This window comes from Streptopelia decaocto (genome assembly GCF_964273445.1).
Source record: "Streptopelia decaocto genome assembly, chromosome: 1".
Classification (NCBI taxonomy): Eukaryota; Metazoa; Chordata; class Aves; order Columbiformes; family Columbidae; genus Streptopelia; species Streptopelia decaocto.
The window spans coordinates 184,750,927-184,777,302 of NC_138663.1; the positions used below are offsets into that span (position 1 = coordinate 184,750,927).

The following is a 26,376-nucleotide window of genomic DNA, read 5'->3' on the forward strand; positions in this document are numbered from 1 at the left end:
GGGAAATTTAAGCTGCCAAGGGAAATTATGATGAAGAAATGGGAAGGAGATTTAAACACATTTGACATTCAACAGATTCACTCCTGGAATGTATTCATGAACACATTTTACTCCTTCAACAAAGTAAGTGCTTTGCATTCTTGGGCTCAGACTGAGCAGGATTGTTTCCTGCCTTTCAGACCCAATTTCAGGATGCTATTTAGGACCATCACAGCCAGTGCCTTCAGTGATCACTCATGACGTTATTTGTTGGAGATAACCATGACCTACCTGTTAACTAATACCAGGTCCAGGTAATACGAAGCCATGGTAACATAAAAATTACATGATATTTATGAAATAAGTAATAGTTAACTACAAAAGGCATTTCTGAGATATTCAAGGTCCCCTATAAGATGATTAGGTCTTCTAGTTGCAGGGACAGAAGCTTACGTATATGTATGGTCTGCCCGTAATAAGGTGGGAAGTTCTGTAATAGCTGAAACAGGGATATTTATGGGAATAAGACTAATAAAAATAATAACTAATATTGGCTTATTACAAGGAAAGAATACAGATTGGAAGGAGTGGGAAGGAACAATATCTGGATTAAGAGAAATCAAATTGCCATAGCCATAATAGAAATTATCTGTCTAGGATTTCAGCTTTCGAGGCTGTCAGTTTAGCATTTTTCAAAAATATCCACATAATTATGCAGACAAACATTACCTTGTATAGACCTATTTGCTATAGATTACATTAGAAACTACAGACTAATATTTGTACTTTTGTGTCCTTCTTCAGAAGAAAAAATTACAAAGATTTATATATTACATACACAATCATATATGCCAATATATGAATATGACAGAATCATAGAAATGGGGACCTATGGACATCTCTAGTCCAACTGCCCGCTCAATGATGAGCAATCACCATCATAAGATTTGGTGAGATGTACTTTTCTCTAGTTGAGTGTTGAATGCTTCTGAGGACGGTGATTCCCTGAAGTCTCTGGGGAACCTCTTCCAGTGTTGCACTCATCACTAGCGAAAAGTTTTTTTTTTTTTGCAAAATGAACCTTCCCGGCCATAATTTGTAGCCTTCATCCCTTGTTACATTGCATAACACCATCTATGTTAATTTGCCTCCATTATGTCTGTAATGCTACTTCAAGTAATTTTAATTTGCTGTTAACTCACTCTTAGCCTCTTCACCGAACTGAACAAGTCCAGTTCCCTCAGCCTCTCTTGATAAGCCAGGTATGCCAGGACACTAATCATCTTGGCTGCCCTTTGTTGGACTCCTACGGTTAACCGTGTATTAGTAACTAGACAGATGTTCTTGGTTGTGTAATTTCTAAAAGAAAGTACTGATACACTACTATTCTATTTACCATATAATAGAAATAGTCAATCTTTCCACTGTCAGACTGATGAATATCATTCAAGGTGATGCGTAAGGTGTCTCCAGGTGTCATAACAGTATGTGGGATGCTGATGCTGAGGTAGTCTGGGGAGGCAGACTGGTATCTTTCAGCTCTGATACTGGTTTCAGGTGACTCCAATTTTTCTTTTCCCTCTTCAGCCTTTACCTGTCAGGAAAGACAAGGACACAGTGGATAAAGTGTCTGTCAGGAGACAATATAGAGTGTCACCCTTAATTCATATCTTGCCAGGTTATTCAGAAAATGCTGGGAAATTAGATAAGTAACTGCTGAGACCTCATTAGCAAAACCTGGCGTCAAAAAATAGGATTTTAATGACTTTATTCTCGCACACTCTTTGGTCTTTTGCTGTATTTGCACTTGATATTTTTTCAGGCTTGGCTCATTCCAAATCTGACACAATGGCTTAAAATCTAAAAGTTATTTCATATTAATTTTTTTTTCCCTTTTTAGATAGGGCACATAATTGAACCCTTTGACTGTCCAGAGGTAGCCTACTGTCTGTATTGCCCAGGACATTTTCCTTTACTGTCTTCTCATTGTTTTCTGTCACTTCTTATGGTGATATTCCTTACAGTCCCATTCCCATCCTTCATGCCAGGAAAATGCACATCCAAACCACAAAAAAAAACATCATTAGCAGCAATGTATTTACTCCCAAAGCTCCAATGTACGAGAGTGTCCTTCACTCCGGTGAGACATCCCTAGCCTCTCTAATGTATCTTACGCCATCTGGACAATGGTACGCAGATGGTGTAAGAAATCACCTTACACCTTCTGCACTAATTTAATGAAAACTGATCATCTTCACAGTCATTTGTCTTTGTCTTATGAGCTGTTCTCAGTGATATATTTTTAAACAAGGATGTTTGGGTTTTCTTTACCATTATTTGAAGGATATCAGCATCGCTAGGGATGTCGAATGTAAAGGCGGTTAGACCCTCTTTATTAGAAACTGCAGTCTTCTTCATTGGGGGCTTTCCAGGTAAGGTAACAGTAGCAGTGACAGGTAGAGAGGCAGCAGGAGAGCCATCAATCAAAGTGACAGATGCCTATTGGAAAAAAATGTTTTTCTGTTACTTTAAGGAAATTACTTGGTTTAAAAAAATGCCCACAAACAAGAATAAATTATTTTTATAAACTGAGAAGAAATAGAAAACTGTACACATTAGTGTTTGAAAATTTGAGCTTTGAGAGAAGGAGGTAACAATTGACTCAGTCTGGACTCCAGCTAAGGTAAAATTCTGTGAACACAGATTAACACCTGCCCCAGATTTTCACTTAGTATCTACTAGATCTCAGCTGATCCCAAGGGTATTTGTCTTTAACTATTATAAGGCAAATTTCTAACTTTAACTTTTTGTAGAAAAAATTGAAGGTGTGAAGTTTAAAACTTAAAAAACTTAAATGCATTTCCCCCCCCTCCCCCTGATACCCTGTTTTAGAATAATTTTAATTTGATACTGGACTAACTTGATACAGTATTATTATTGTTTTAATCTTTTGATATGGAAGTGAGGAAAAGATTGCTACAAGTTTTATAAAACCTTATAGTGCAACAGTGCACAAATGACGTCCAGAACAGAAATACAGCTTTTTCTGGCTTCAGTCTCCCTGTTCATGCTCTGTGTGTACAGAAACGAGACAAAACAGACACACAAACAGTAGCTCCATATTGGACTAATTCTTGAAGGTCTCTGTCCTACAGAACTCCCACTGGATCAGATAAGGATTTTATAAACAGGGCATTCCCTTGTTATGGAGGGAGACATACACAGTCGGCTAAATGCTACATACCACAACAGAGAAGGGGGCTCCAGGCACAAAATACTTTTTGGTGTTAGACAGATCAACAACATAAGGAGATTTCACAAACTTCACATTGCTGAGTTCTTCTTCCCTCATCTCACCACCTGTTAATATCAAACAGTATGTGTTGCTGCAGGAGCAATAACTATGTACCTGTGTGTTATCATAGCATCCATCACTTCTATTTTCAAGATTAATTGCATCTTTAGCAGTGCATATAAAGAAAACTGAAATGTGATCCTCCCCCAAAGAGCTTCAGTCCTGGGAAGAGCAAGAGATGGGGGCAGGCGGTAGGTAACAGAACCTGGGACAGGCCAATGCCGGGGCAGCGCAACGTGTGTGGTGCTCCAGAGAGCCGGCACAGGCAGATGTGTACTCTCAACAGCTCAGACATGGAGAGCTGCAAAGTGGTTTGTTACTCACGACACAAAAATGCCCCCTTAACACACGGATCAGAACAAGGTGCCTGTAAACATAGGGCACACTGGTACCACAGGAGCCACTGTGGCTGTGCACCTCCCTTTCCCAGCTGCTGGGGATTCTGTCCTAGGGAAGCTTACATCAGTGTCCAACAGAAAACTGTAGAGAGTTTGGATTTTTTGTTGCTGTTTTTGTTTGTTTGTTTGTTTGTTTGTTTCATTTTTGTCTAGTGATGAGAGTTAATATTGCCGAATATCGTCTACTGCAACTTTGCACCTATAAGGCAGCTTGAATGTCTGCTTCCCATCTAGGATTCTTCCGGTTAAACCACTCAGTCTTCTAGTTAAACCACTCATTCTTCTAGTTAACTGCTGTTTAAATCATTACCTATAACTGCTTCTAAAACCAAAACCAGTTACATGGCTTGCTTTAAACAAAGTGCATTTAGAGACATACTTTCAATGTCCTTATTTTCCACTTCAACACTCCAAGGTTGAGAGGTGTCAGTAAAGCACACCCGCTACAACCCAAATAACCCATCGACCACTACATCTAATCCAACTCAGTGCTCACTTGTATGTAGCTCTAAGATATCTGGGGGCCTACTCAATGTGTTTAGCATGGCTGTGAACAAATATGCAAACAAATCCCTTGTAATGATTTTGTGGAAATATTTACTTGTCCCCCAGTAAATGCAAACAGCCACTGAAAAACTTCTGGATAGGCATGCTCCAGGCCCATGTCCCAGATGAAGACCAAGACCAAGCTATTTGGACTGTATTGCACTTGTGCATATACCAAGTATCAGAGCCTGATAAAACTGTGGGGAGGCATAAGACGATACACAGGACTTACAAGGACTAGATCTTCCTCTGCATTTCACTTCAGCTGTAGTATGTGTTCCTTACCTTTAGACTAACAGTTTAGCCAGCTATGGTACAAAGCAAGTTAAGATACCAAGCCCAACTAATAACTTTGTCTGTACAGAAGGAGTAGACATGGCTGAGGCAAGTGCTCCAACAAGATCTCAAGGATGGCAATTTTTCTGGTGTTTTTACAGGTGTCTGGAGCCACTTTGGATGGACTAGGTTATCTTAGATTCCTCATAGGGCTGTTTAATGTGGGACAGATCCTACAGGAGAGTACCAACAGGAGACCTGAGCACTGCTGAGGCAGGAGTAGAAGATCCCACAGAACTAAACAGGGCATTTAAAGTGGTACTGGACATTTGTGTTCAGATAAGTGAATCCCACCCAAGATAAGTTTGTGCAAAGAAGGGGGTCAGATGAGACTATCATGTGCTACAGCATGAGCAAGCTTTGCAGTGATATCAGTGGTATCAGCCAAGGCACGATGTACTCACTTGCAGTTTCTACAGTGGTAACAGCAACATATAAATGAAACCCTTCCAGAGTGGAAATACTCTTTGTCAATTTTTCTTCCAGAAGTGTTGTATTTAAAGTAACTCTTCCTTTTCCATTTTGAATCTAAAACAAAAGTAGAAAAAAAAAATGACAGCCCTTGCTTGTTTCTTGACATTAAAATAAAAATAAATGTTGCTTATAGTATGACTAGGGTATTACAAGGATCTATATTTCAATGTTTTCTGACAATATTCAGCTCATCTGGGATAAATCAGAATAGTTCCACTGAACTCCAGTACTTACTGATAGCTGTTGTTCCAGGCCTGGAACAAAGACTTTTTTCTCATTTTCATCAATTATGCCAAACCGCACATATGCAGCACCTTGAATCCCTTTCCCATAAGAGTGTCTTTGGAAGGAAGAAAGGTGAGGAGGTGAATCATTACATTAATAAAAAGCAAGCATATATCAAACTAATAATTTTATGCTGAAATAAAATAGGGATATCTGTAGGCATGTCATGTCTAACTAATAGCTTGAAATCAGAAAAATAGTCTCGCTTCACTGATAACACAAACACGAAGACTTCTCCTGGTCCATGTACAAAGTGGTGATTTCAAGTGCAGAGATGGAGTAAATCACATTGGCAGAATCACATGTGGATACATCACACCCTTCAAAGGGAGCTTGGATGAACAGCTAATTCCTTTGTATGAGGCACCTCGTGAGCAGAGCATTTAAAATAAGGGGCCAGAGAATTGTCTTAGGGACAGATATAAAGTATTTGGTACCTCTGAAGACCCCCAGAGGCAGATCCTACCTATTGAAATTTTGAAAACTGCATTAGCCAGAATAGACACCCTTAAGCCCATGTCTTTCCTGCAGATTTAGGCAGTGTCACACAGGGACCTCTTGAAAGTGAAGTATTTTCTGGATAGGTATTTGGCCAGAACACCTCTCCATATAGATCATGGAGAGAGAGGACAGGGCATGTTGCTGCACCTGGCAGGCTTCTTACTCAAGGAAACCCTGGCAGATGACATCCCCTGGAAGCAAAGTATGTGATATGCTACATGAAACCTGTCATGGCCGTGGTGGTGTCTGTTACTTGTGGACATCCTGCTTCACTCAGTTCTGTAAAGGCTTATTTTTGCTTAAACAAAGCCTCTTTCAAATTGATCTGATCAGCAGCACTGATCCATGCCAGTGAAAATAACTGAGAGGCAGTTCTTATGAAAACTGCTTAAAATGCAGAACTAATAACTGCGGGAAGCAACAGTCAATATACCAAATAGCTGTTCATTACATGCATGGCCAGTTCAGAGTAATAAGTTCAATTATCAGGAATTCCATATGTTGATTTTAATGAAAGTCAGGCAGGCCTGTGTAGCACCACTGGAACCTTTTCCAATAGATAGGGGTATCCAGTCATTCACCTCCATTTTTCCTCTTAAATTATTATGTTAATGAGTAGTGAAGTATATATATGAAGGAGTTGCACAGTCCATAAACTCAAAATTGAGTGCTACAATAAAATGAAGAGAAAATTTTAGAAAAGATTAAAATATTAAAGCCACTTATCTGATATCACTTCATATCACAACATCAAGTAATCATGATTAAAGCTAATGATTATTCAATAGAACCAAATAAAGAAGTGAAAGTGAGCAAGAGGGGATTAGAAGAGTTGAGTTTGTTCAGCCAAGCAAAAGGAGGTGGATCCAGGGTTCTGTCTACTCTCTCAGGGTGTGCTGGGGAAAGGAAGGAGCAGCACAGTGAAGAGCAAGGTGAAGAGCTCAAGGACAGCAGGTAGAAGACCAACATGGTATAAGCTGGCCAGGGATTAATTTACATCAGAAATAAAACCCACTAGAACTGTGGGGGTGAAGGCCCAATGTTCCACTTGAATACAGTGCCAGGATACATGCAGCAAATATAGTGACTGCACCTTGTTGGACCAGGTTAATTAAATTACATTAAATTAAACAACTGCAGTGCTGTCTGGGAGGCTGTGGCCAGCTGGCACAGCACAGCCCGTGTCTGCTCTACTAAACATCCTGTGTTTCACAGCGGGGTGGCCACATGCAGACCTGGCGTGGACCTTGGTCTGTGCTTCCTCACAAAGAGTTTCCAGGAATTGTTTGGGGAGAGCTCTGCAGCTGAGGCTGGGCCTGTGCCATGCACCAGCTGAACCGTCAGCAGCCCAGCTCTGCAGTGCAGGAACCTTTCCTGGAACTGTTTAATTTACTACCCAGGTTGCTCAAATATATTTTTTTGTATCACATCCAAATGCAGACAAGTGTCCTACTGTATGAGAGTAATTCCTCATGTAAAGAAAGCACCTAAGAAATAATATCCCAACAGATGTTGAATAATGTTTAAATATGATAATAATTTGTTTGCCGCTCTCAGTTTGGAGGGCTTTCCGGCATCAAAAAGAAACTACAGCGGTAGCAATGGGACTTCAGTCACATATGCTCACATAGTTCAGTGCTAATATTTAATGCGTATTTAGTTGAAGGCTATTGAAAGCCTAATTACTTACAAAGTTAGTTAGTGTCAGTGCTCAACAAAGTCACAAACTATTTGTATAGAACAGCCTTCTTATTTGTATATTAGCAATTTCTATACCTAGATATTTCCTCCCTTCTGTGTAGGTTGTCTCCTCTCTGTCATCCCCATCAGCTACTGAGGCAGACACAACCTATCCAACGGAGACTTATCAATAAGATATTCTTATACTATTCAATTATATCTATGGTTGTAAAAGTTAACTCTCAAAGGGGTTTTGTCTGGGAAATTTAATGAAATACCCTGATAAAATTATACAAGTTATTCTGTAGATTTAGTAGGTTTTTATTATAGAATCTAGCATCACTGTTAAAACATCTCCCAACAGTGTAATCTGTGTAAATATTAATGTTATTAAAAAATAATTGCAAACCATTAATACTCAAAATACTAACAGTGAATGGATAAATACTGATTATTTAATAAAATGTACACAGTTCATTTTCCACTATCTTGAATATCATTACTGTACAGAAAATTTGCCCACTGTTTAACACTGAATACATTAACTGTACTAGCTACAATAACTCTGTGTGATCCTATTTGTGATTCACATACTCTTTAATCAGTATGAGCATTTTCATACCATGATTTTTTTTTTTCACTGAGTCATCTTTAGAACAGATTTAAAATCTAACTGTAAATCAAATTTATAACATCTGAACTAATACCACACTGAACCACTTCACTTAAATGACTGTCATGAAGATCCTAGACTCACAAATCTCATGTAAACATATCCTACCAAAGGCATCGACTCTAGTTGCAGAAGTGGTCACTTCAGTGAAAAGGAGATAAAAAGCTAAGTCTCCAGAGAACATTTTGATTTCTCTCTCCATCTTCCCAATGTGCAAGTGGCCAAGATAGTTCTAGTAATTTTGTATTCCAGCTGAGTAGTAAACAAAGGAAGAACATTCTCCTAACAGGAAGTCATTCAGTATTTCCACTCCTAAGAAACTGGAAGGTTCAGCAGCCAAGAAGTCTTGATATATGTTGGTGAGCCACTGTTAGATCATGTAGCAAATTTAGATCTGTCAGTGTGGGATCAAAAAAACTGGAGCAACACAACACAAAATACTTATTCAATGTAGGCTCAGTCTGATTCTTCCAAAGTATTAAAAATATTTGTATGGGTTGAATTTTAATTGCCCGACTTTCTAAGTTACTGTATGTTTGATGCTATTCTAAATTGATATGGGATCAAGTGTAATTTATTCTCCTTCAAACGGTCCCTCATGGTCTGTCCAGTCTGAGAGCTTTGTAGCCACAACTCATCCAGATCAGTGTCACCCTACTCTGCAGTAACACGTGTCTGTAGTGGTGGTCACGGAAACTCCTCTGATTAACTGTATTTATCCACCTGCAGGCAGTTCTGCATAAAATCATTACTCTCAAATATTACTTCTTACTTATTACTTCTTAACTTCACTGGGCTTTGAGAAAATGTCTTACCTAAACTTGAATACATCTCTACCCTAATTACATTAAATAGCAACATCTGAGACTTTAGAGTGTTTCTAAATTTTTAAACCAAAAAGTGAAGAAAAGCAGGTTATAAGTTTGCATGGAACCTTATCTGGCACTACAGAGGAAAATCCTAAATAGTCACGTTTTTACTAGAAAACTAAAATATTCAGAAAATCTTGTTCCATTTTGATAACCACCACTTGGACCCAGGTAGCATTTTACACTAATATCTGGAGTTAGTAGTGAAAACAGAGAGTATATAAAATTGAAGTCAGATTCAAGCCAGAGACTGGTTAACTGTTAATTACAAGAAAAAGGAAGAAGCTGTAAAGTTCATTGTCTACTTATCTGCCTCCTAAAACAGCTTTGCCGTGAGCACACCTACTTTGCCTCAATATCAAACACAAAGTTTTCATCCAAGATGTGGTAGTAAGGCTGAAGTGGGATGAGTTTGACTTCAAAAGATGGAAGTTCTGCATAAAAAAAAAAAAAAGAAGACAAAAGGTCATGACACACGAGTTTCAAACATACCTTAAACTCCTGGCCTGCGGCAACACCCACTGAGAGAATGTTTTTGTTTGAATCAGTAGTGCACTTCTGAAGCAAGTCCCCTTATCATCTTCCCTTATTCTGCTTTTCTTCACATAGTGGAGCAGACTTTGAGCACAGAAAATTGATTTGTTTACAAGGAAAATAAGCCAGAAGATAAGCTCTAATTGCTAATGGGCATTAAGTGTCCTGGACAAGAATCAGTCTGAAGTAAACCCACCCTGAAATGGGTTGAGTGTGGACATGAGGCCCTCAGCATCAGCTGTGTCACTCTGCAGTTTGCTCCTATAGAGCCCAACTATTTGCTACTGTAGATATATCTAGAGCAATTTGTTCTTGGATGTAGGTGTTGGCAGAGGATTCGGTAATCTCCATTATTCTGCTATACCCACTAGCTAAGCTAAAACCCATTTTACTAAACTGAGATTTTTCATATAATCATGAGGTTTTATTTTGTCTTTAAAAAACCAAAAAAACCCCAACCAAATAAAACACACTAAATTTTACATGAAAGCATAATTCCAGTGCAAATAAGTCAAACCATTTCTTACCCCAAATTGTTAAATTTCTGCATTTTTTTCTTTTTACACAATGCCCTTTCTTTAAAAACATCTTCCCTGAGTACAGGAATAATTCTAATCGACTTCCAGACTGAATTCTACTGAGAGAAAAAGGTAGCTGCTTCTTCTTCCTCTTCTGCTTCTTCTTCTTGTTATTATTATTATTATTATTTTCATCTTAGTGTTTACTAAAAACTTCCGCCAGAATTGCAATGGTTTTAAAATGGAGCTAATCTCCATGTTTTTTCTGCACTAGGAGAGCCCTTCCAAAACAGGATATTTTGTGAAAAACATTAAAGCTACTAAGTCTGTATAAGAATTAAGTATTTTTTCAAATACAAGTGGAAGGCATACAAAACCAGATATAGCAATGAGGGACTGAAACACTCTGAATCTCATCCTTAGTGTCTAACTACAGCCAGGTTTAATCATTGTGGTATATCTTTTAACACACGGTGATGAAGTAATACATTTATAATGCAAATTAAATATTCTCTTACCATAACTTTTAACTTCAAATTCAGCAGAAACATTAGACATTTCATACTGATGAAACCAGGCTTTGATTTTCCAAGTTCCAGGCCTAAAGTTCAGATTCAGCAGAAAATAGTTAATTAGGATTCCTCAGATATTTTATGATGCTAATATATTTAAATTATCACTAAATGCTACTCTTTTCACTGCTTTGATCTCATTCCCAACTAATTTATTGATGGATTTCTCTTTGCTGGGAGTATCCAGCAACATACTTCCACATGTCCTAGGAAACAATCAAGAAGACTTTATGCGGAACTGCAAGATAACATATTTGCAAACCACATGGTACATGCACTGCCTTTGAAAACCCTCAGAAATAGAGAACTATATTTCCTGTAGTTTATCTTCACTGTGATGTGAAAATCAATCTACATCAAATGCATGCAAAACACACTGAATGTTAAGTAAAAGCTTGAGGGATTGAAATCAGAGGTAATTAATTACAATTTGCAAACTCAGCCCTTACAGAAGTGCTTTCCTGAAGGTAGTCATAGAATTGAGCAGATATTTGGCAAGTTTGCTAAATTTTTCCTTACCAGGACAAAAATTACTTATTGTAGAATTTTAAAATTAAATTCTGGGCTCATCTTTCCAAGATGCTTAAAGGTAAAAAGATATTAACCATAGGCTCAATCTTTGCCCCATGGTGAAAGACAACTTTGAAAGGTGATTCAAGCAGTTCAGCAGTTAAAAATCTTAAGTACTTCAACAGGTAAGGGAGATGAATCTGGATGGTTTGATCCTGCTAATAGCAAGTGAGGTTAGTCATCCTCACTTCAGACTTTATACTGTGAGGTATTTCATCTGCCCAGGTCCCCTTGGGCTCTTCTATGCCCAATGAAGAAAAGCAGTGCTGAGGTGTGGTACATCTCATCCTGACACAGGTACCTAAAACACATCAGATGAGTTGCAGCCTAAATGTGTGACTTCCTCTACAGTGTTGAGACGGGCATGTGGGGTGACCAGCTCAGGTTCAGACCCCTGCATGGCTGGAGGCTCCAGAGCTGGATCCAGAGCAACCACTTCCCTGCCCTCACACTCTGGCAGGGCACCCTGGGGCTTCTCAAGTGACATCGGAGCAAAACCGTCTGCTTTAGTGCACCTCCAGTTCTGAAGAAACAGTAAATCAGACAATTCACAATAAGTAAAAAAGAAGAGAAGAGAGGAGAACAGGGGAGCAGAGCAGAAAGAAGAGAAAAGAAGGACAAGACTCCTGTTTTTAGCTTGAAGATAGTTCTGCTGCAAGAGACATTTTGATGTGAAGACTGTTTTAATGCACAAGGCACCGCAGTAACGTACTCAGCAATGTCAGGTATTTCAAGGCTTTCACTGAACACTGATTTTATTTTCCGATCTGACTTTTTAACCACCATCCCTTTTGAATTCTGTTGAGAGACAACAAACATAAAATTATGCATAAGGTGTCAAATGTTTACATCCAAAAGCTCAAATTCACATACTAGTCCTAAGGAAGATAAAATGCTCTGCTTACTTTCCTACTTTAATATTAACATGTTACATTTTCCTCCATGCTCCTGCTATTGGCTAAAAATGACTATACATATCTGACGACGTGTAAATACTGATTTCTGGAGAGGAGACACAGCTATAGTTTTACTCTCAGGTATTTTGTCAAAGTTTTTTGTAGTTTCTGTGCTGAAGAAGCACTCATAAACAATGTGGGGTTTTTGTATACTTACTAGCACAGCAACTGTAACCGTATCATCCGTTGGCCTCATAGCATTGTCCAGAATGAAGATTCTGTATTTTACTGTTTAACAGAAGAATAAATGTGTTCACATATTTATTTCTGGCTGTTCTAGCTAGTAATTATTACAAGCTCTAAACTAGATTACTGAATTTAGGATAAAACACTTTATTTTAATGAAAAGAAGTCTGAGAAATCTGAAAAAAAAACCCAAACAAATCAAAAAACCCATGTTCATCCACAGGCTTCGTGTGTTACATGACCAACCATATGTCTTTTGAAACAAATTCAGAAGAATACTGAGGGCACTTCACTCACTTTTATATTCCTTCTGTAGTCAAGGCCTGCAACCAAACTCAAGAACCTTTTTAAGTTCCATCTCTTGTTACTTGATTAAATTGTTAATTAACAAAACAGATGTGGTCTTAAAGTGCAAAGAATACTTATTGCTGGTGTTGCAAGCAGAAGAAATAGGATTTTTTTTGCAGGTTTCTCACAATTTTTGTTTTCCAAAGGAAAGTTATTATTAAGCTTTTTGAACAAAAAAGAGCAGACTTTTTTAATGGCTCCTGTTAGGAGAAAAACTTTTTGACTGTGGTGGCATTTCCACATGGATTGCTGCAAATTGCAGACCCTGTGGAGCCCTGGCTACAGAAAGCAGGTTCAAAATCTGGCCTGGCTGGTAAGCACAGAGATAGCTGGGGTTAAATAAGAAGGATTTAGACAGGGAAGGATCAAGTCATTGTTACTTTTTCTGATAGTGCCCTTGTAACATCTATATTCAGTATCTGAAATGCAACATTTGTATTTTAACCTGTGGACTTCGGTGTGTATATAGGCTTATCCGTCTGAATAAAAATGTAGCCTTTTCTGGAAGACAAGAGGATGCGAGTGCTGCGAACGGTGTCCTTAAAAAGCTCCCTGCTTTCAGTGACTAGCAGAATATGGGGTCGATTCCTCTTCTTGAACAGATCCTGTTGCAGAGTCCCTGGCTTGACCTGAGAAGGACAAAAGGAAAAACCCCACGAGTCAGACATGAACATGGTAACTTTGGAGCCACACAGCTGAGTGCCAAAAATGGCTGGAGTGCTTAAATGATTTTATGAGCACAATTAAACAGAATATATTCAATTATATTTTTCTTACTGAGTGCATATTTATCTGTAAGTAGAAATACTATCTACTTCCCTCATTTTCCACCACAGAAAAGCACATTCTTCTGTCCAAGGGCAATAACTCAAGCCCAGTGACTTCAGTCTACGTGCATGGTAAATTCCACTTACGATGTCATTTGGTAGCTGTATCAGCATCTTGCAATCCTTCGTTTGCCACAATCTTGCCCCTGAAATTAGAGCTTTACCTCATGCAGGTTAATACGATGTTTCTAAACATCCTGCTCAAGAGGAATCTGATCCGAAAGCTCAGATTTTAGCTGTGCTCTGTTTTCCAACCAAACAGCCCAAACCAGTACTTCTGAACTAAATGCTGCCAGACTTCAATGCATCATATCAGAAACAAATGATGAAAAGCAGGGTGTAAAGTAGAATCAATCAACCTAGAGGTCTGCAGAAACATCGCAGTTTTTTGACCAAGAGATTGTGCATTTTTTAAGGTTTCCCTTAGATTGTAAAATGGTTGGTATGCCAAAGGCATGAATACAGTCTTAGTTTAAGTGATGCAGAACAACAAACAGTGATAAAACAATTAAATGGTTTTAAATTTAATTTCATCGCTGATCTACAGTGATGAAAGGATCTTTCATCACCATGTGACAAAATCTTGAGCTTGCTTGTTGGGAACAAAAGAGCACTCACAGTCACCACTGAAATGACATTAGGTGTTGTTTTGTTAGCTGTTTGGGTGAATAAGTTGCTGCTGTCACTGGAACTAGTGTTTTGTCATCTGCTTCTAGGGATTAGTGTTGTCTCTCTTCCAACATATTCCTAGTAGAGATTATGGGATTTTTATTACCAGATTAAAACATCTGCATCACTATGATGATAGACTCACCATTAGCTTTTTCATTTCTTGATAGTTGTTATTTTGGTCAAGGTCAAAGACAATCCTCTCTGATAGGAGCTGATTTCTTGCCTCATCTTTGAAGTATGCAGTAACTTGCACAGGGCGCTGTGTTCCATGGACTTGAACTGTTATTGTCTGGTGTGTGCCCAGATGCACCACATTTGGGGCAGTAATAAGAAATCTAAAACAACACAGAAACAGATTTTCCAGTATGTAGGCTGATTTTTGCATAATACAAGAATGTCCAGCCAATAAAAAATTTAAAGAAAAAAAAAAGTCTTTCAGAATAGTTGAGCTTGGGACTTGTGGAGATCACCTAGTTGATCCCCCTTGTTATTCAGAGTAGATGTTTAAAGACAGTTTCTCTCCAACTGATCCCCAAATTCTGAACCATCATATTTAGGTCCTACAGAAGATAAGTCCCTATACATAGGAAAGAAAAATAATTGCAATATGTCCCAGGAACTGCCAATGCCATTGATCATCTGGGTTTAACATAGAGAAAATTCTATAAACTCAACTTTCTGGAAACGAAGCAAGGCCATGCATTAGGAAACAACGAACAGATATTCGTAAATGCATATTTGAGACTATGAAGTAATGTATCTTCATGTACTAGCACTTACATTATGCTAGCTTATGATTTAATATGTCAGAAGGTACCAATTTCATATATAACCATATGTATGGGGTTTTAAGTAGCCGATCTTCATTCAGATGTCACTGTTTGTGAAATGCAGTAATGAGAGACGACAAAACATGAGAACACAGCTGTGGGAAAGGCTGAGTTAGAGGCTAAAGTTGTTGGGATTTATTTTTTTCTCTTTATTGCTCTCCTTTATTCTTAACTCTGCTCTGGTGCTTCTTGCTAATTATTTTAATGACCTTTAAAATGTAAAGCATCATTCTTGCCCCCCTTTTTTCAAGTATCTATCTTTTACACAGAAAAATCAGAGCACTGTGTGAAAAGCTATGTCTTAATAGTATAATGGCACGTACACAAAGAACAGTGCTGAGGTCAAGAAAGCCGTTTTTCAAAAATGACAATGCCACAGATTTCTAAAATGAAAAGTAAATTATTTTACCACTAACAGAATGGGTTGGCTGAACTTTCTCTTTCTTTTTTGTAAATGTTTTTTTCTTTCTGAAATGTATAAAATTAAAGGTGGGGTATAGAAATAAGGGAATAAAACTGATACTTTTTTTTTCAAAAGAAACTTAAATTTACTTTGTTTTTTTCTTTTTTTTTTTTTTTTTCCTGATAATAATCATGGTGCACTGAAAACAGAATAGAAATCATTTCTCTCCTTCCATATGATTAGTGAACTATATCATAGGTCTGAGTCTTCATACTATATCTGAGTCTTCACACAAATATAGGAATCTTGGGAAAGGAAAACACAACAACCTTCAATAAACATTAAATGCTTTAACATTTTTACCTATACATTTGTGAAAATACTTTGTAATGTTTCACGTTTACAGTGAATGATGAAACTTGTCTTCTAATTATATCTACTCTCATGAAATATTTGATTCTGATTTTTATTTTTTTTCATTTGTTTAGTTGCCCTCTCTGATTCATTAGCCAGCCAGGTCTGGTGTCCATATTCATTCAAATGCTTGAATGTTGAGAAGAAAGTTTTCATTTTTCAGCTGTGCTGTGGCAGGATGCAAACCCCCTTTTCTCCCCCTCCCTCCTTCAGTATGGAAGGAGTAGACACATCTCCCTCTCTCTCTGGTACTTGAGGCTAACAGCTTCATTTGTTTGGCCCCAGAGCACCCTGGCCAGGGCCATTAGGAGAAGGGAGTGCCGAGGCGCCAGTGAGCCGCTGGGCATCTGCGGCCAGTGTGGGGGATGTTTGGAAGCTTCAGGGGCACCCACACCAGTGTGGGGGTGCAGAGAAGCTTCTGGAATGCCTACAGTCAGATCTGATCAGCCAATATAAAAAATGGGACTCTCACCGAGACTCTGCCCATTGTCGCGGGTCTCTCAGAGCACGAGCAAGATGCTGCCACCGAGAGCCCCCTCCCTGGGATGGAGACTGCGCTTGCCTTGCTGCCACGGGTGTGAGTAAAATTAACCCTCGCAGGATTGCGAGTGTATTTATACTTTCCGTGCACATTTGCACGCGTACTTTCCATGCTTAATACAAGCACGTGTAACTTTACGTGCACATTTGCACATGTAACTTTCCGTGCTCAACACGAGCACGTGTATAAATTATTTCCTCACACAATCGCGAGTGTATTTTCCTCCCGTGCTTCCACATAAGCACATGTAATATTCCGTGCACATTTGCACGTGTATTAACCCTCGCAGGATTGCGAGTGTATTATAAATTAATCCTCTCAGAATCACGATTGTACACTTTCTGTACTCACTATGAGTATGTATATCTCTTTAAAATAACCCCACACCGTGTTTAGGCAAGTGTGTGCTCCTCCCGAACTCAGAAACGGCTCCGGCATTATTTTGGGTGAAGCCATGTGTGTGCACTCTGTGGACCGCCTGTTGTATTAGTTGCTGCCCGTTAATAATTTTCCTCAATTAATATCCGAACCTGTTATTTAGGTCACTTTTGGAGTGGTAAAACCCTGTTTCTCACCAGTTTAATAAAAGTTGTTTTGGACCCTGTTGTCCCTTGAACTAACCTCGGGGTGCCTCCGTGACATGTGCTCATTGTTTTCTCAATGGATTGAAGGGGTTTTACTTTAAAGCTGTCACTGCACCACCCACTCAGAATCTGTTTTGCTCTGGCAAGAGGTGAGTGAACTTATATACAAGACCTGTCTTAGTTGTTTAAAAGTTTAGCTATGGAATAGCTCAGACAGACACGGTCACTAACCTACACTGCCCATAGTCTCAGCTAGATGGACACAAGCCAGATCTGCCTCCAAAGTGTCATGATGATATTGTCCTGGCATAATGTTCAGTTTTTGTATATCTAATACATTCAGCAGTAAGTATGTAGGGCTGGACATAACCCCAAAGGTGGGCTCACATGGAAGGAGAGGAGGGTTTGAACTGACTACCCAAATATCTCATCAAAGCTCTCCTCTGGCTATACCAAGTACCTGAATATACTTGATCCTGCTGGCAACAAAGCAAAAGCCTCTTCTCCTGTACCTCTGCCCTACAGATAAAGGTCAATTTGAAGGAACTTGAACATGCTTCATAGATTTTCTCAGAGTTGCATCTATCTCCCAAACCCAGGAATTTGTCCAACTAGAAGAACCAGTATCAACAAATGTAAATCTCCACTAAAACAAAGGATAAGTACAGAAAAGCCTGAAGCTCTGCCAAATGTGAAACCTTTGCTTTCTGCAATGTATCAATCAATTACAGAGGGTTATTCTTTCCCAAGATTTTCCAATCTGGTAAATATTATAAACTAAAATCGAACAAGCAACAATAAAAACATGAACATCATGCTTTAGTAGCACATTTTAAATTATTTATTTCTAAATGGAGACCTCTTCCCTTAAAAGTGACTTTAAAAGGCAGTTTTAAGCTTTTTAATTTTTTGCGTATTTAAGGTTACACAAATTTTAAGTGGTCCAAGAAACAGGCTTTGTTGATTCTCTATCAAGATCATTAGCATTTCCTACTTTCTCATTCAAGGGATTTGTTAGGAGTGAAGAATTAATAATAAATTGTACTTACGATGGTGCTTGCTGTGCACTGGACAACAGCGAACAAAAGGTCATCAAAAATACCAGCCTTTCCATTGGAAAACTCTACAACATCTGCAGAACAGAAATACCAAACAGCCACTGTCAATCTACCCTTGAGGTGCAGGTTGTAAGAAATGGTCTGATGGCACGTTGCAGCAAAGAACATTACCTATCTTGGTTATTTATTAATAACTTTCAAAACTGTGTAACCAATAATGATAGCCAAGCTGGTGATACACAAATTAATAGCCTGGGGAGAGACATTCTGGACTAAGCCACAATTTCACATTTGATTATTCATTAATTCTCTTCCCAGCTTCAATATTTTCACATGACAGAAACTTAAAGCGATGTGCAGAGCGAAGTTTTCACAAGTACTGCAAAGGCAATTCCAAAAGGCAATTCCAAAATCAAACAAGGCACCATGGCTAAAAGAGTGGCTGCAAAGAACTTCTAAATGGGGGCAAAGTGACAGGTCCCTTCCCATTACATAACTTCAGTCATCTCTGTGGTCCAGCACACACGAGAAGCAGCTCCTTCTGGTTTAGAGACCACCAAAGGAACTGCGCTGGAAACCAGTGTGCACAACTCTGTCCCAGTCTGTAGTGCCTGAAGGGATCCATCTGCCTTAAGTAGAAATAAAACTGATGTCGCCAGTTTTCCTTCATAGTCGAGACAGAGGGCTTTTCCAGAGGGTAATTAATCTCGGCATAAGTACATAAGATGACTCATCAACTGAAGGCATTCCAGACTGCAGGACAGACTCTCAATGTCTTAAAAGGCAGGATATTCAAAAACAGGGAAAAAAAAATATATTTGAAGAGTAACTGTTTTTGCAGGAACCAGTTTTCATCAAAGGCAAATGAAAGAACAAACTGAAACTCTCATTGGGTCTCATATTTGCCAACTTTTACTAGATTGTTTTATCCCAAACATAATGTTGTTGACTCATGAGAATGGAAAAATGCCCATCTGATTTAAAGGCAGGTCACATCCCAGAGATGATCACATGGCTGCCCACAAGTTCTGGGGTTAAACTGCTCTTTAATACACCACATTTAAGTCTCTTTCTCTAACTAGTAGCAACAGAATTCTTAAATCAGCACTCCATTATTTGCGAGGTGAATTCATGCTCACAGCAAGGGCTCACAGCCCACAGTCATGTTACACTGTGAGGGTGAAGGGGCCTCCACCCCACCCCACCCCATCCCTTGCCTAAGAGACTTGCTTTATTCCTCAGATAGAAGCACCTCCAGGAAGAGCTGCTTCTAGACAAGCAGGTAGGGGAAGAGAAGAAGGTGTAAGGTATCAAGAAACCAGTTTACTATTTTACACTGTGCCACAAGTGTGGTGGGTGGCTCCTTCTGAGAAAAAGAGAGATGGATGGTAAGTACTATTTGTCCATTGGTGGTCACAGAAAGTACCAGAGCTGTAGCAACAAGAATATTTCTGGCTTCAAACTCACATCAGCAAAAACTAAGTTTTACCTGCTCTAGGCAGAGGGTTTTTCCAAGAGACAGTCAGTTGCCTTCACCCTGTCTCTTCTGGCTTCCACTCTCACTTCAGCTGTCAGTCAGGAGGGTGAAGGTGAGGAAAAGTACCTGTGGATCCTCAGGATCCAAATTCATGCTCTTTGAGAGATGTTTACAGGAGATCAGAAATGGGAACTGTTAAGACCAAGGTTATTTTCACTCTGCCATCACTCCCCACCATCTCACTCCTTCTGCAATTACACACTGACAAAATTGATTTATTGCCATTCCAAAATCTCATCATTTTCGTCAGGACCTCTGGCTCCCAAACCCATGCTGGGTGGTGAGAAAGAGAGAGGTTTCCACCATGAAGCTGGTTTGTGCTTAAGATGAAGTTTTGGTGGGAGAAGTTCTCTTGGGAACAGGGCTCATGCTCTCCTGGGGAGCAGAAAAGGCTTGTTAAACTTGCAGCTGGTGAAATAAGGACTTCTCACTCTTGCATGAACAAAGATAATGAGGGGAGTTAATTAAGAGCAGCAGTAGCTGTGGAGTATGCTAAGGCTCCTGCCATTTTGAGAGAGAGATCCACTGCCAGGTCTTACACAGCTGCTGTCAATCACTGAGCAATCTCAGTCGCTAAAACAGAAAAAGGAGTATGAGTGGGTCTTTCTTTTTTCTCCAGACAAACAAAAAGTAAGAAAAAAAGTCAACATTGTCACTCTCAATGCTCTTTCCTTGAGAAAACACACGAGTTCTCCCAGCTGAAACATCAATAATTTGCAGAAGTCTGCAACACAACCAGCGTTGATTTGCTACTCCTGCAGTCACAAGAAAGGCAGCTCTGTGCTGCGAGGTCACACCAAAATTTTGCTGTTGTGTCAGGGTTTATCAGAGGGGAGGAGAGCGGTTTCTATTGCCTGGGCTGGCTTGTTTGCCAGGGTACCGAGGTCTGTTGATACAGCTACACAAACAGCTGTGGACAAACTCATGGGAAGACATTTCCGTGGATCATTGTTTTAAAGGAGACCTTGAAAAAGCCATTTTTTGCTTTCACTTGTTTTTAATTAGATTTGCACGCTTTTGCTTCCTTGTGAAGTACGTGCATGTGTGTACATAATGCCTATCCATAGTGATGTGACGCATAACCCTTATATACTTGAATTTAAGAAGGTGTTCTAACTCTTAATAAAGTCATTTTTGTCTCAAAAATATAAACTACTAACTATAATTGAATAGAGATCTTTCTCACTGTCTCTCACAAACACAAAAGAGCAAGTGCACACATAACCATTCATATAACTAGACTTAAGATTCTTTATGCTTTGTCTTTGTCTGGATTTATATAAAATGATCTTGCCAATGGTTTTTCTAGTTCTTCAGAATGGCTGGGACTGTAATTTGTAACATAATGCAAAATATTCCAGCCCAAAGCCACATTAAAATAAAATAAAATAAAATAAAATAAAATAAAATAAAATAAAATAAAATAAAATAAAATAAAATAAAATAAAATAATAATCTCAGCTGAAATTTTGCAGCATATACATGAAAGAGAGAAAACAGAAAACTCACCCTAAATGACTTATGTGCCTGTCATTTTTCTAAAGGCAAAGTCCTTTAGTATTTACTAATCAGCTACTTTTCACCAGACATGATATTGATCCCTCAGTTGAGCCACCATCCAGTACTAGTGAACCCTGATCTCAGGGAGGCAGACTTGCTTTATTCTGAATATATGCTATGTCTTAGTTCAGTAACTTCATTTGAACTTTGTAAGTTTTCACAGTGTTTCGAGCACCAGCAGTAGTTTTTGTTCTTTGGCTTGAAAAGGCTTTATTTTCCTTAATCTGTGCAAATACTAAAACCACCAAACTCTTCTTTCGTTTCCCTCCTGCCCTCTTTCACCTCTGCCTGCCAGAAGGGTACAAAGAACAGCTTCACAAAGCACATTTTACAAATAAGCACTGCGGTGATATCTGCTTTGCTGAGTTACAGGGAATTGTGACAAACACAAAAGGCAATATTTCACTTCTGACATTTCAGAAAATTAGATTTTAAAATCCTTTTTCAACAGTGGACCATGAAGTGTGGGTCTAATTTGAAAAGTTCCTCTTAACAGCAGGACCTCTTTAGCATCAATGTAAATTGAGAGTGTAAATTGAAACTATACTTTTTTTCTTTACCATAATCTAGGTCACAAATTAAAAAGTTAATTTAGGTTCTAGTTGCTTTTGCCGTGAAAAATTGGCCTGTTTGTCTATATTTTCTTTATATGTTCTGCATTTAGCGCTCCTAAGTGTATCTGCTGAAAAAAAAAAAAAAAAACAAGAATTTTATTTAAAAGAGGAAAACCAATATATCCATGGCCTTTTCTGGGCTCGCTGAAGAGTCTGGATTTTTAAGGGATTAAGCAACCAGCCTTAGTTTTCCCTCATGGGTTCCTCCATCATTTTCCCAATGAGTAGGCTCAATTCTGTGATTTTCTTTACATACTGTCAAAAAAAAAAGAAAAAAGAAGAAAAAAATAATTGTGAAATATGTACAAACCCAGCACTGCTTCTTGGAGTTTAATACATTGCAAAGGTGACCTATATAAGACACTACGGGGTAGGGGTTTAGCTCAAGCAATAATTATATTATGCTACTATGGTAATATTTTCCCCTGCTGTAATAATGGATCCTGGGTTTTAGGTCAGCTATGTTTTTCAGGATCTCAGAGCTTTTGACACCTTTAAGAAATGCAGGTCAGATTTTCAAATATACCAACCAGAGTCTTGCGGGGAGAAAAAGCCATTGGACAGGTCATGGCCAGGAGAGGAGGAGACGCCTGAGCATGCAGGTGACTCTCTCACCCCATGAGAAAGCAAAGAACTGCTGGAAATGACCTAAAAAACAATTTGGCCTACATCACACAGGGCCTTTGTGGTATTGCCATTGCACTCAAACAGCCTGACACTCTGTCTGGAGTCTTAGCCTCAAATCCATCCTTTGTGTGTGGTTTTTTTTGTGTGTGTGTGATTTTTTTTAATGTTGTTTTGTTTTGTTTTGTTTGTTTGTTTGTTAGTTTTCTTTCTTTTTTATTATTTTTTCTTTCCTTTTGCTTTGTTTTCCTTTCAATTTAATTATAAAACCCAAAGACAACCCATATTTTTTTCCAGGCTGCCAACTATAACAAATACACATATACCTACAAAATTTAACATATTTTAAATATTTTTATCTCTCCCAACTTCTCCATTCCTCTGGACTGTAATGAATATAATTATCTCTTTAGGAGTTCCTTTTCTTCTCCCTCTCCTGGGAGAGAAGCAAAAGGCATCTTGAATATATCAGTGGCAAAAGCTGAAATTTTAACCAGTGCGAAGAATAAAAATAAAGGTCACACATCCAGTTCTGTGGATTTGGGACCATATAATGAAATCAGGAAAAAATCCCATCCTTTTATGCAGGCAAAATTTGGAAAAGTAATTTGTAACTATTACTGACCATCATGACTTATTAAACTGAGATACTCTAATGATTCGGACGATCACTCAGTTATACTAAAAAAATGTTTCACAAACAAAAGGAATAAAAAGGCACATACCCTGTACAACACAGTGAGACGTGTGTGCCTGTGTGCTATTGGCAGCTTTCTTTTTTTTTTGTTCTGATCTGCAAATTAAATCTAAAACATTCACTTCACCCTGTAACTCGGAGAAACATGAGACACAAGAAAGCTTCTCCTCTCCCAAGCCTGGGACAACGCTCTGTTCCGGCCCCCATCACGCTTGGGCGAGTTGAGGTCGGCTCCACTGGCAGATCAGAAGCTGTCCTACTTTTCTTGGTCCCTTGGGTTTGATGTTCAAGGATGAAATTCAAAGAGAAGGGGCAAAGGAGACAGGATACGACCGTGAGGAGAGTTTTGTTTTTATTGCGGAGGAGAAGCTGCTCAGTCACAGCCTGTTTCGGTGTCAGGAGGTGCAGAACCTCCCCGGGGGACAGGCAGAGCATCTGCTGTCCTGTTCTAGAAGGGTAACATCTGGGTGACTTTTGTTCAGCGGGACAGTTATTCAGGTAACATGTGCTGATCTCTTCTTTCTGCAGAAATTTAACCATGGAGCTCTGACTCTTTGCAGCCATCTGCTGTTTAGGCAGCTATTTGGATGAACATTGTTCCTCTTTGTACTGTCAGGGATAGGTGCCGTACCTAGCCTGGACATGGTGATCATAGCAGGAATCTTCCCTCTTGCCAACTCAATTTTGCAGCAAATTGCCTCCAGCAAAATGATATGAACCACAACTCATCTGCCCTCTCAGTGGCTTGTGTGAAGAGGGGAATACTGATGCCTTCAGAAGGAGACTGGGTGGATGTCCCCAAAGAGGGGCCAGGCACACACTGCCCAGATTATATGGTTTTTACATTGTACCTGCAGAAATAATGTGAACACAGAGAATGTTTTCCTGTATTTAGCCAACACCTCTTGGAAGCAGAATGTATCTGCCCTCGCTAACATGTGAGCACATGTCCTGTTGTGTATTTTTATGTGTGGGTCATATTTCCAGGCTATTCGTGCTCGATTTTGACTTTACACCTGAATGAGGAAGGTGAATTTTTAGGTATATTGGGACATGGTTTTAAACCACATCTGCACTGTTCTGGTTCAGCCTGTGTTCCCAGCAGTGACCCTGCTGCCATCCCTGACAGCAGCCCAGTCTGCAGCCCTGCTGGGGAAGCCAAGGTTGGGGCTGTACCTCGGGGTGGTGGGGCAGAGAGCTTTGGCAGCCGGTGCCACCCGTGTCTGGGCATCTCTCTTAGCTTTCCTTCTTCTATGTGCACTGGAGGTGCTTGTTCTGTTTGTTGCTGGCTTGGTGGGGGTAGAAGAAATAAATAACAGGTTTGAAAGGGCTGGTGCCCACGGCACTCTAAGCCTCAGATAGATGCGCAGATACGAGACCTAATTCCCTGCCTGCCCGTGCTGTTCCTGGGCTTAGACACTATCTAGTTCTGCACCCAGAGCCCGCTGGCCTTTGCCATTCAAAGGCTGAGGCTTCTTCTCCTCAAGGTTATATACAGCATGGGGGTGCCAAGAAAGGCCCCTATCAGGCATCCTACTCTTGGGGCGGTTTTGCTCTCTCTTGCAAGTTTTCCTCATTCTTTTCTGCCACCAGCAGCAGTTTCTTAGGTAAATTTGGAGCTGGCTTCCATGTCACAGGCATTTACATTTCTGCCTGAGCAGTGACAAACAAATGAATAAAAAGCCATGAGAGATCATTAAGAATTACAATATAATATAATGGAACACTAAATTTCCAAACACCTCCCCTTTCTGTGGTGAATGCAGTAAAGCTTTTTGGCTTCATTAAGTACACTGCAGGTGTACATTTAGGCAGCAAGCCCAGCTTCAGCTTCTGTGGAGAAAAGTATTAACAGCATTTACTTGTACATCCTACAAATGCCTGCCACAGGTTTGCTGCATGCACTCTCCACTGAGATACCAAAAAGTGTTGACTCACTGTGGCAACACCAATGCCCTTGATCTGATCACATGTGAGATGTTAATATACTTTAAGACAGAGAATCCCGCAGCTAAATTAGAGCTAAACCTCCCAGCATCTGCATATCGCTGTTGCTGCGGCCGTTTGCTTGCAGGGTCTCGCTGTGTCTGTTTGTCAAACACCACTTAGCCCAGTGATGGGGCAGTCAGGGATGCTGGAGGGAAGCTTGCGCGCCTCCAGCAGCGGTGTACGTGCGGAGTCCTGGTGCCATCCAGCGGGCAGCTGTGCCCTCTGCCGTGGAAGCAAACTTTCGTGAAGAACCGTGAAACCGCCAGTCCTGCTTTCTGAGACCCTTTTCTACTTCCCGCGGCAGGTACCAGGGGCAATGGGGAGTCAGCTCTGGTTCACACGCACACAGGTGGTTCTCCGCAGCACAGGCTGCTCATACGTGAGCTGTGTCTGAGCTCCATGGCAGTCAGTGCAGCCAGTGGGTTCTAAAAATTGACTTGGATTACCCTAGTGGAGGTCTGCTCTAAGGAGGCCTTAACAACTTGAATATACAAAATAAGAGGAAAGAATAATACCTCCCACACCAAAGATGTCTCAGGTGGCCCACTGGGATTTCAGAATCAAACATGCATTATCTTCTGAGACACCTCTGGTGGGATTCACTGTGGGATACTGAGAGCTGCTCACCTCTTGACATCACAGCCTTTACTCAGCTGTCTCCAAAAGCAACTTGCCCAGATGCAAGTCCAGTTTTCTACCCAGCTTTTTAACCAACTGCCCAGCAAAAGCAGTGCTGTTCAACCCACATTTTAAGGGTAATATTTTATGAAGTCAGTGCCTTCTCAGTTGGCAGAACAGTTCAGAGCTAGCTGTGAACACCTTGCTCTACCCAGCTACATCAGCTTCATGGCATTAGACCCTGGAAGCCAAGATGAAATGTTTTGTGCTGACCACCACAGTTTATTCCCAAGAACAAGGCTTATCTCACTTGCGTCCTTTCTGAGGTGGTTATTGCAGCCAGAAGCCTGACCCCACTCCATGCCTTACAGACTTTCTGATTTACTGCAACACACTCCTTCCACTCCCTGCAAGTCAAGAGCTTATCTGGGGCCCCTATTCTCTGTTCCAGCTAAATTCCACTTATGACTAGAAGGGAGGGGGAAAGATTACTTTAAATCATCTTTAAGCTCCCCATATTTCACAGTAGGCAGAGGGCTAGCTTCATTTCTAATAGGAATTATAGTGCCTTGAGGTATTGTGATATAAGGTCAGCTATTTAGGAATGCTAACACCTTTCTGGCACACA

General features: G+C 39.8%; 1 protein-coding gene across 1 annotated transcript in view; it reads right to left on the minus strand.

Annotated features, from left to right (window-relative positions):
* The window catches only part of LOC309435248 (complement C4-A-like), a gene marked incomplete at its 3' end in the record, with an annotated part of 48,619 nt that extends 30,451 nt beyond the window's left edge, over nucleotides 1-18,168 (minus strand). Inside the window, exons 1-12 of the mRNA XM_082043288.1 lie at nucleotides 18,101-18,168; nucleotides 14,422-14,614; nucleotides 13,226-13,409; nucleotides 12,404-12,474; nucleotides 12,003-12,088; nucleotides 10,667-10,749; nucleotides 9,443-9,530; nucleotides 5,323-5,428; nucleotides 5,019-5,142; nucleotides 3,224-3,339; nucleotides 2,311-2,478; nucleotides 1,376-1,573 (exon numbers count right to left, since the gene is read on the minus strand). Of these exons, the coding sequence (XP_081899414.1) occupies nucleotides 1,376-1,573; nucleotides 2,311-2,478; nucleotides 3,224-3,339; nucleotides 5,019-5,142; nucleotides 5,323-5,428; nucleotides 9,443-9,530; nucleotides 10,667-10,749; nucleotides 12,003-12,088; nucleotides 12,404-12,474; nucleotides 13,226-13,409; nucleotides 14,422-14,614; nucleotides 18,101-18,165 (1,482 nt within the window). The 5' untranslated portion in view covers nucleotides 18,166-18,168. The remainder of the gene's footprint in view (nucleotides 1-1,375; nucleotides 1,574-2,310; nucleotides 2,479-3,223; nucleotides 3,340-5,018; nucleotides 5,143-5,322; nucleotides 5,429-9,442; nucleotides 9,531-10,666; nucleotides 10,750-12,002; nucleotides 12,089-12,403; nucleotides 12,475-13,225; nucleotides 13,410-14,421; nucleotides 14,615-18,100) is intronic.
* Nucleotides 18,169-26,376: the final 8,208 nt, after the last annotated feature.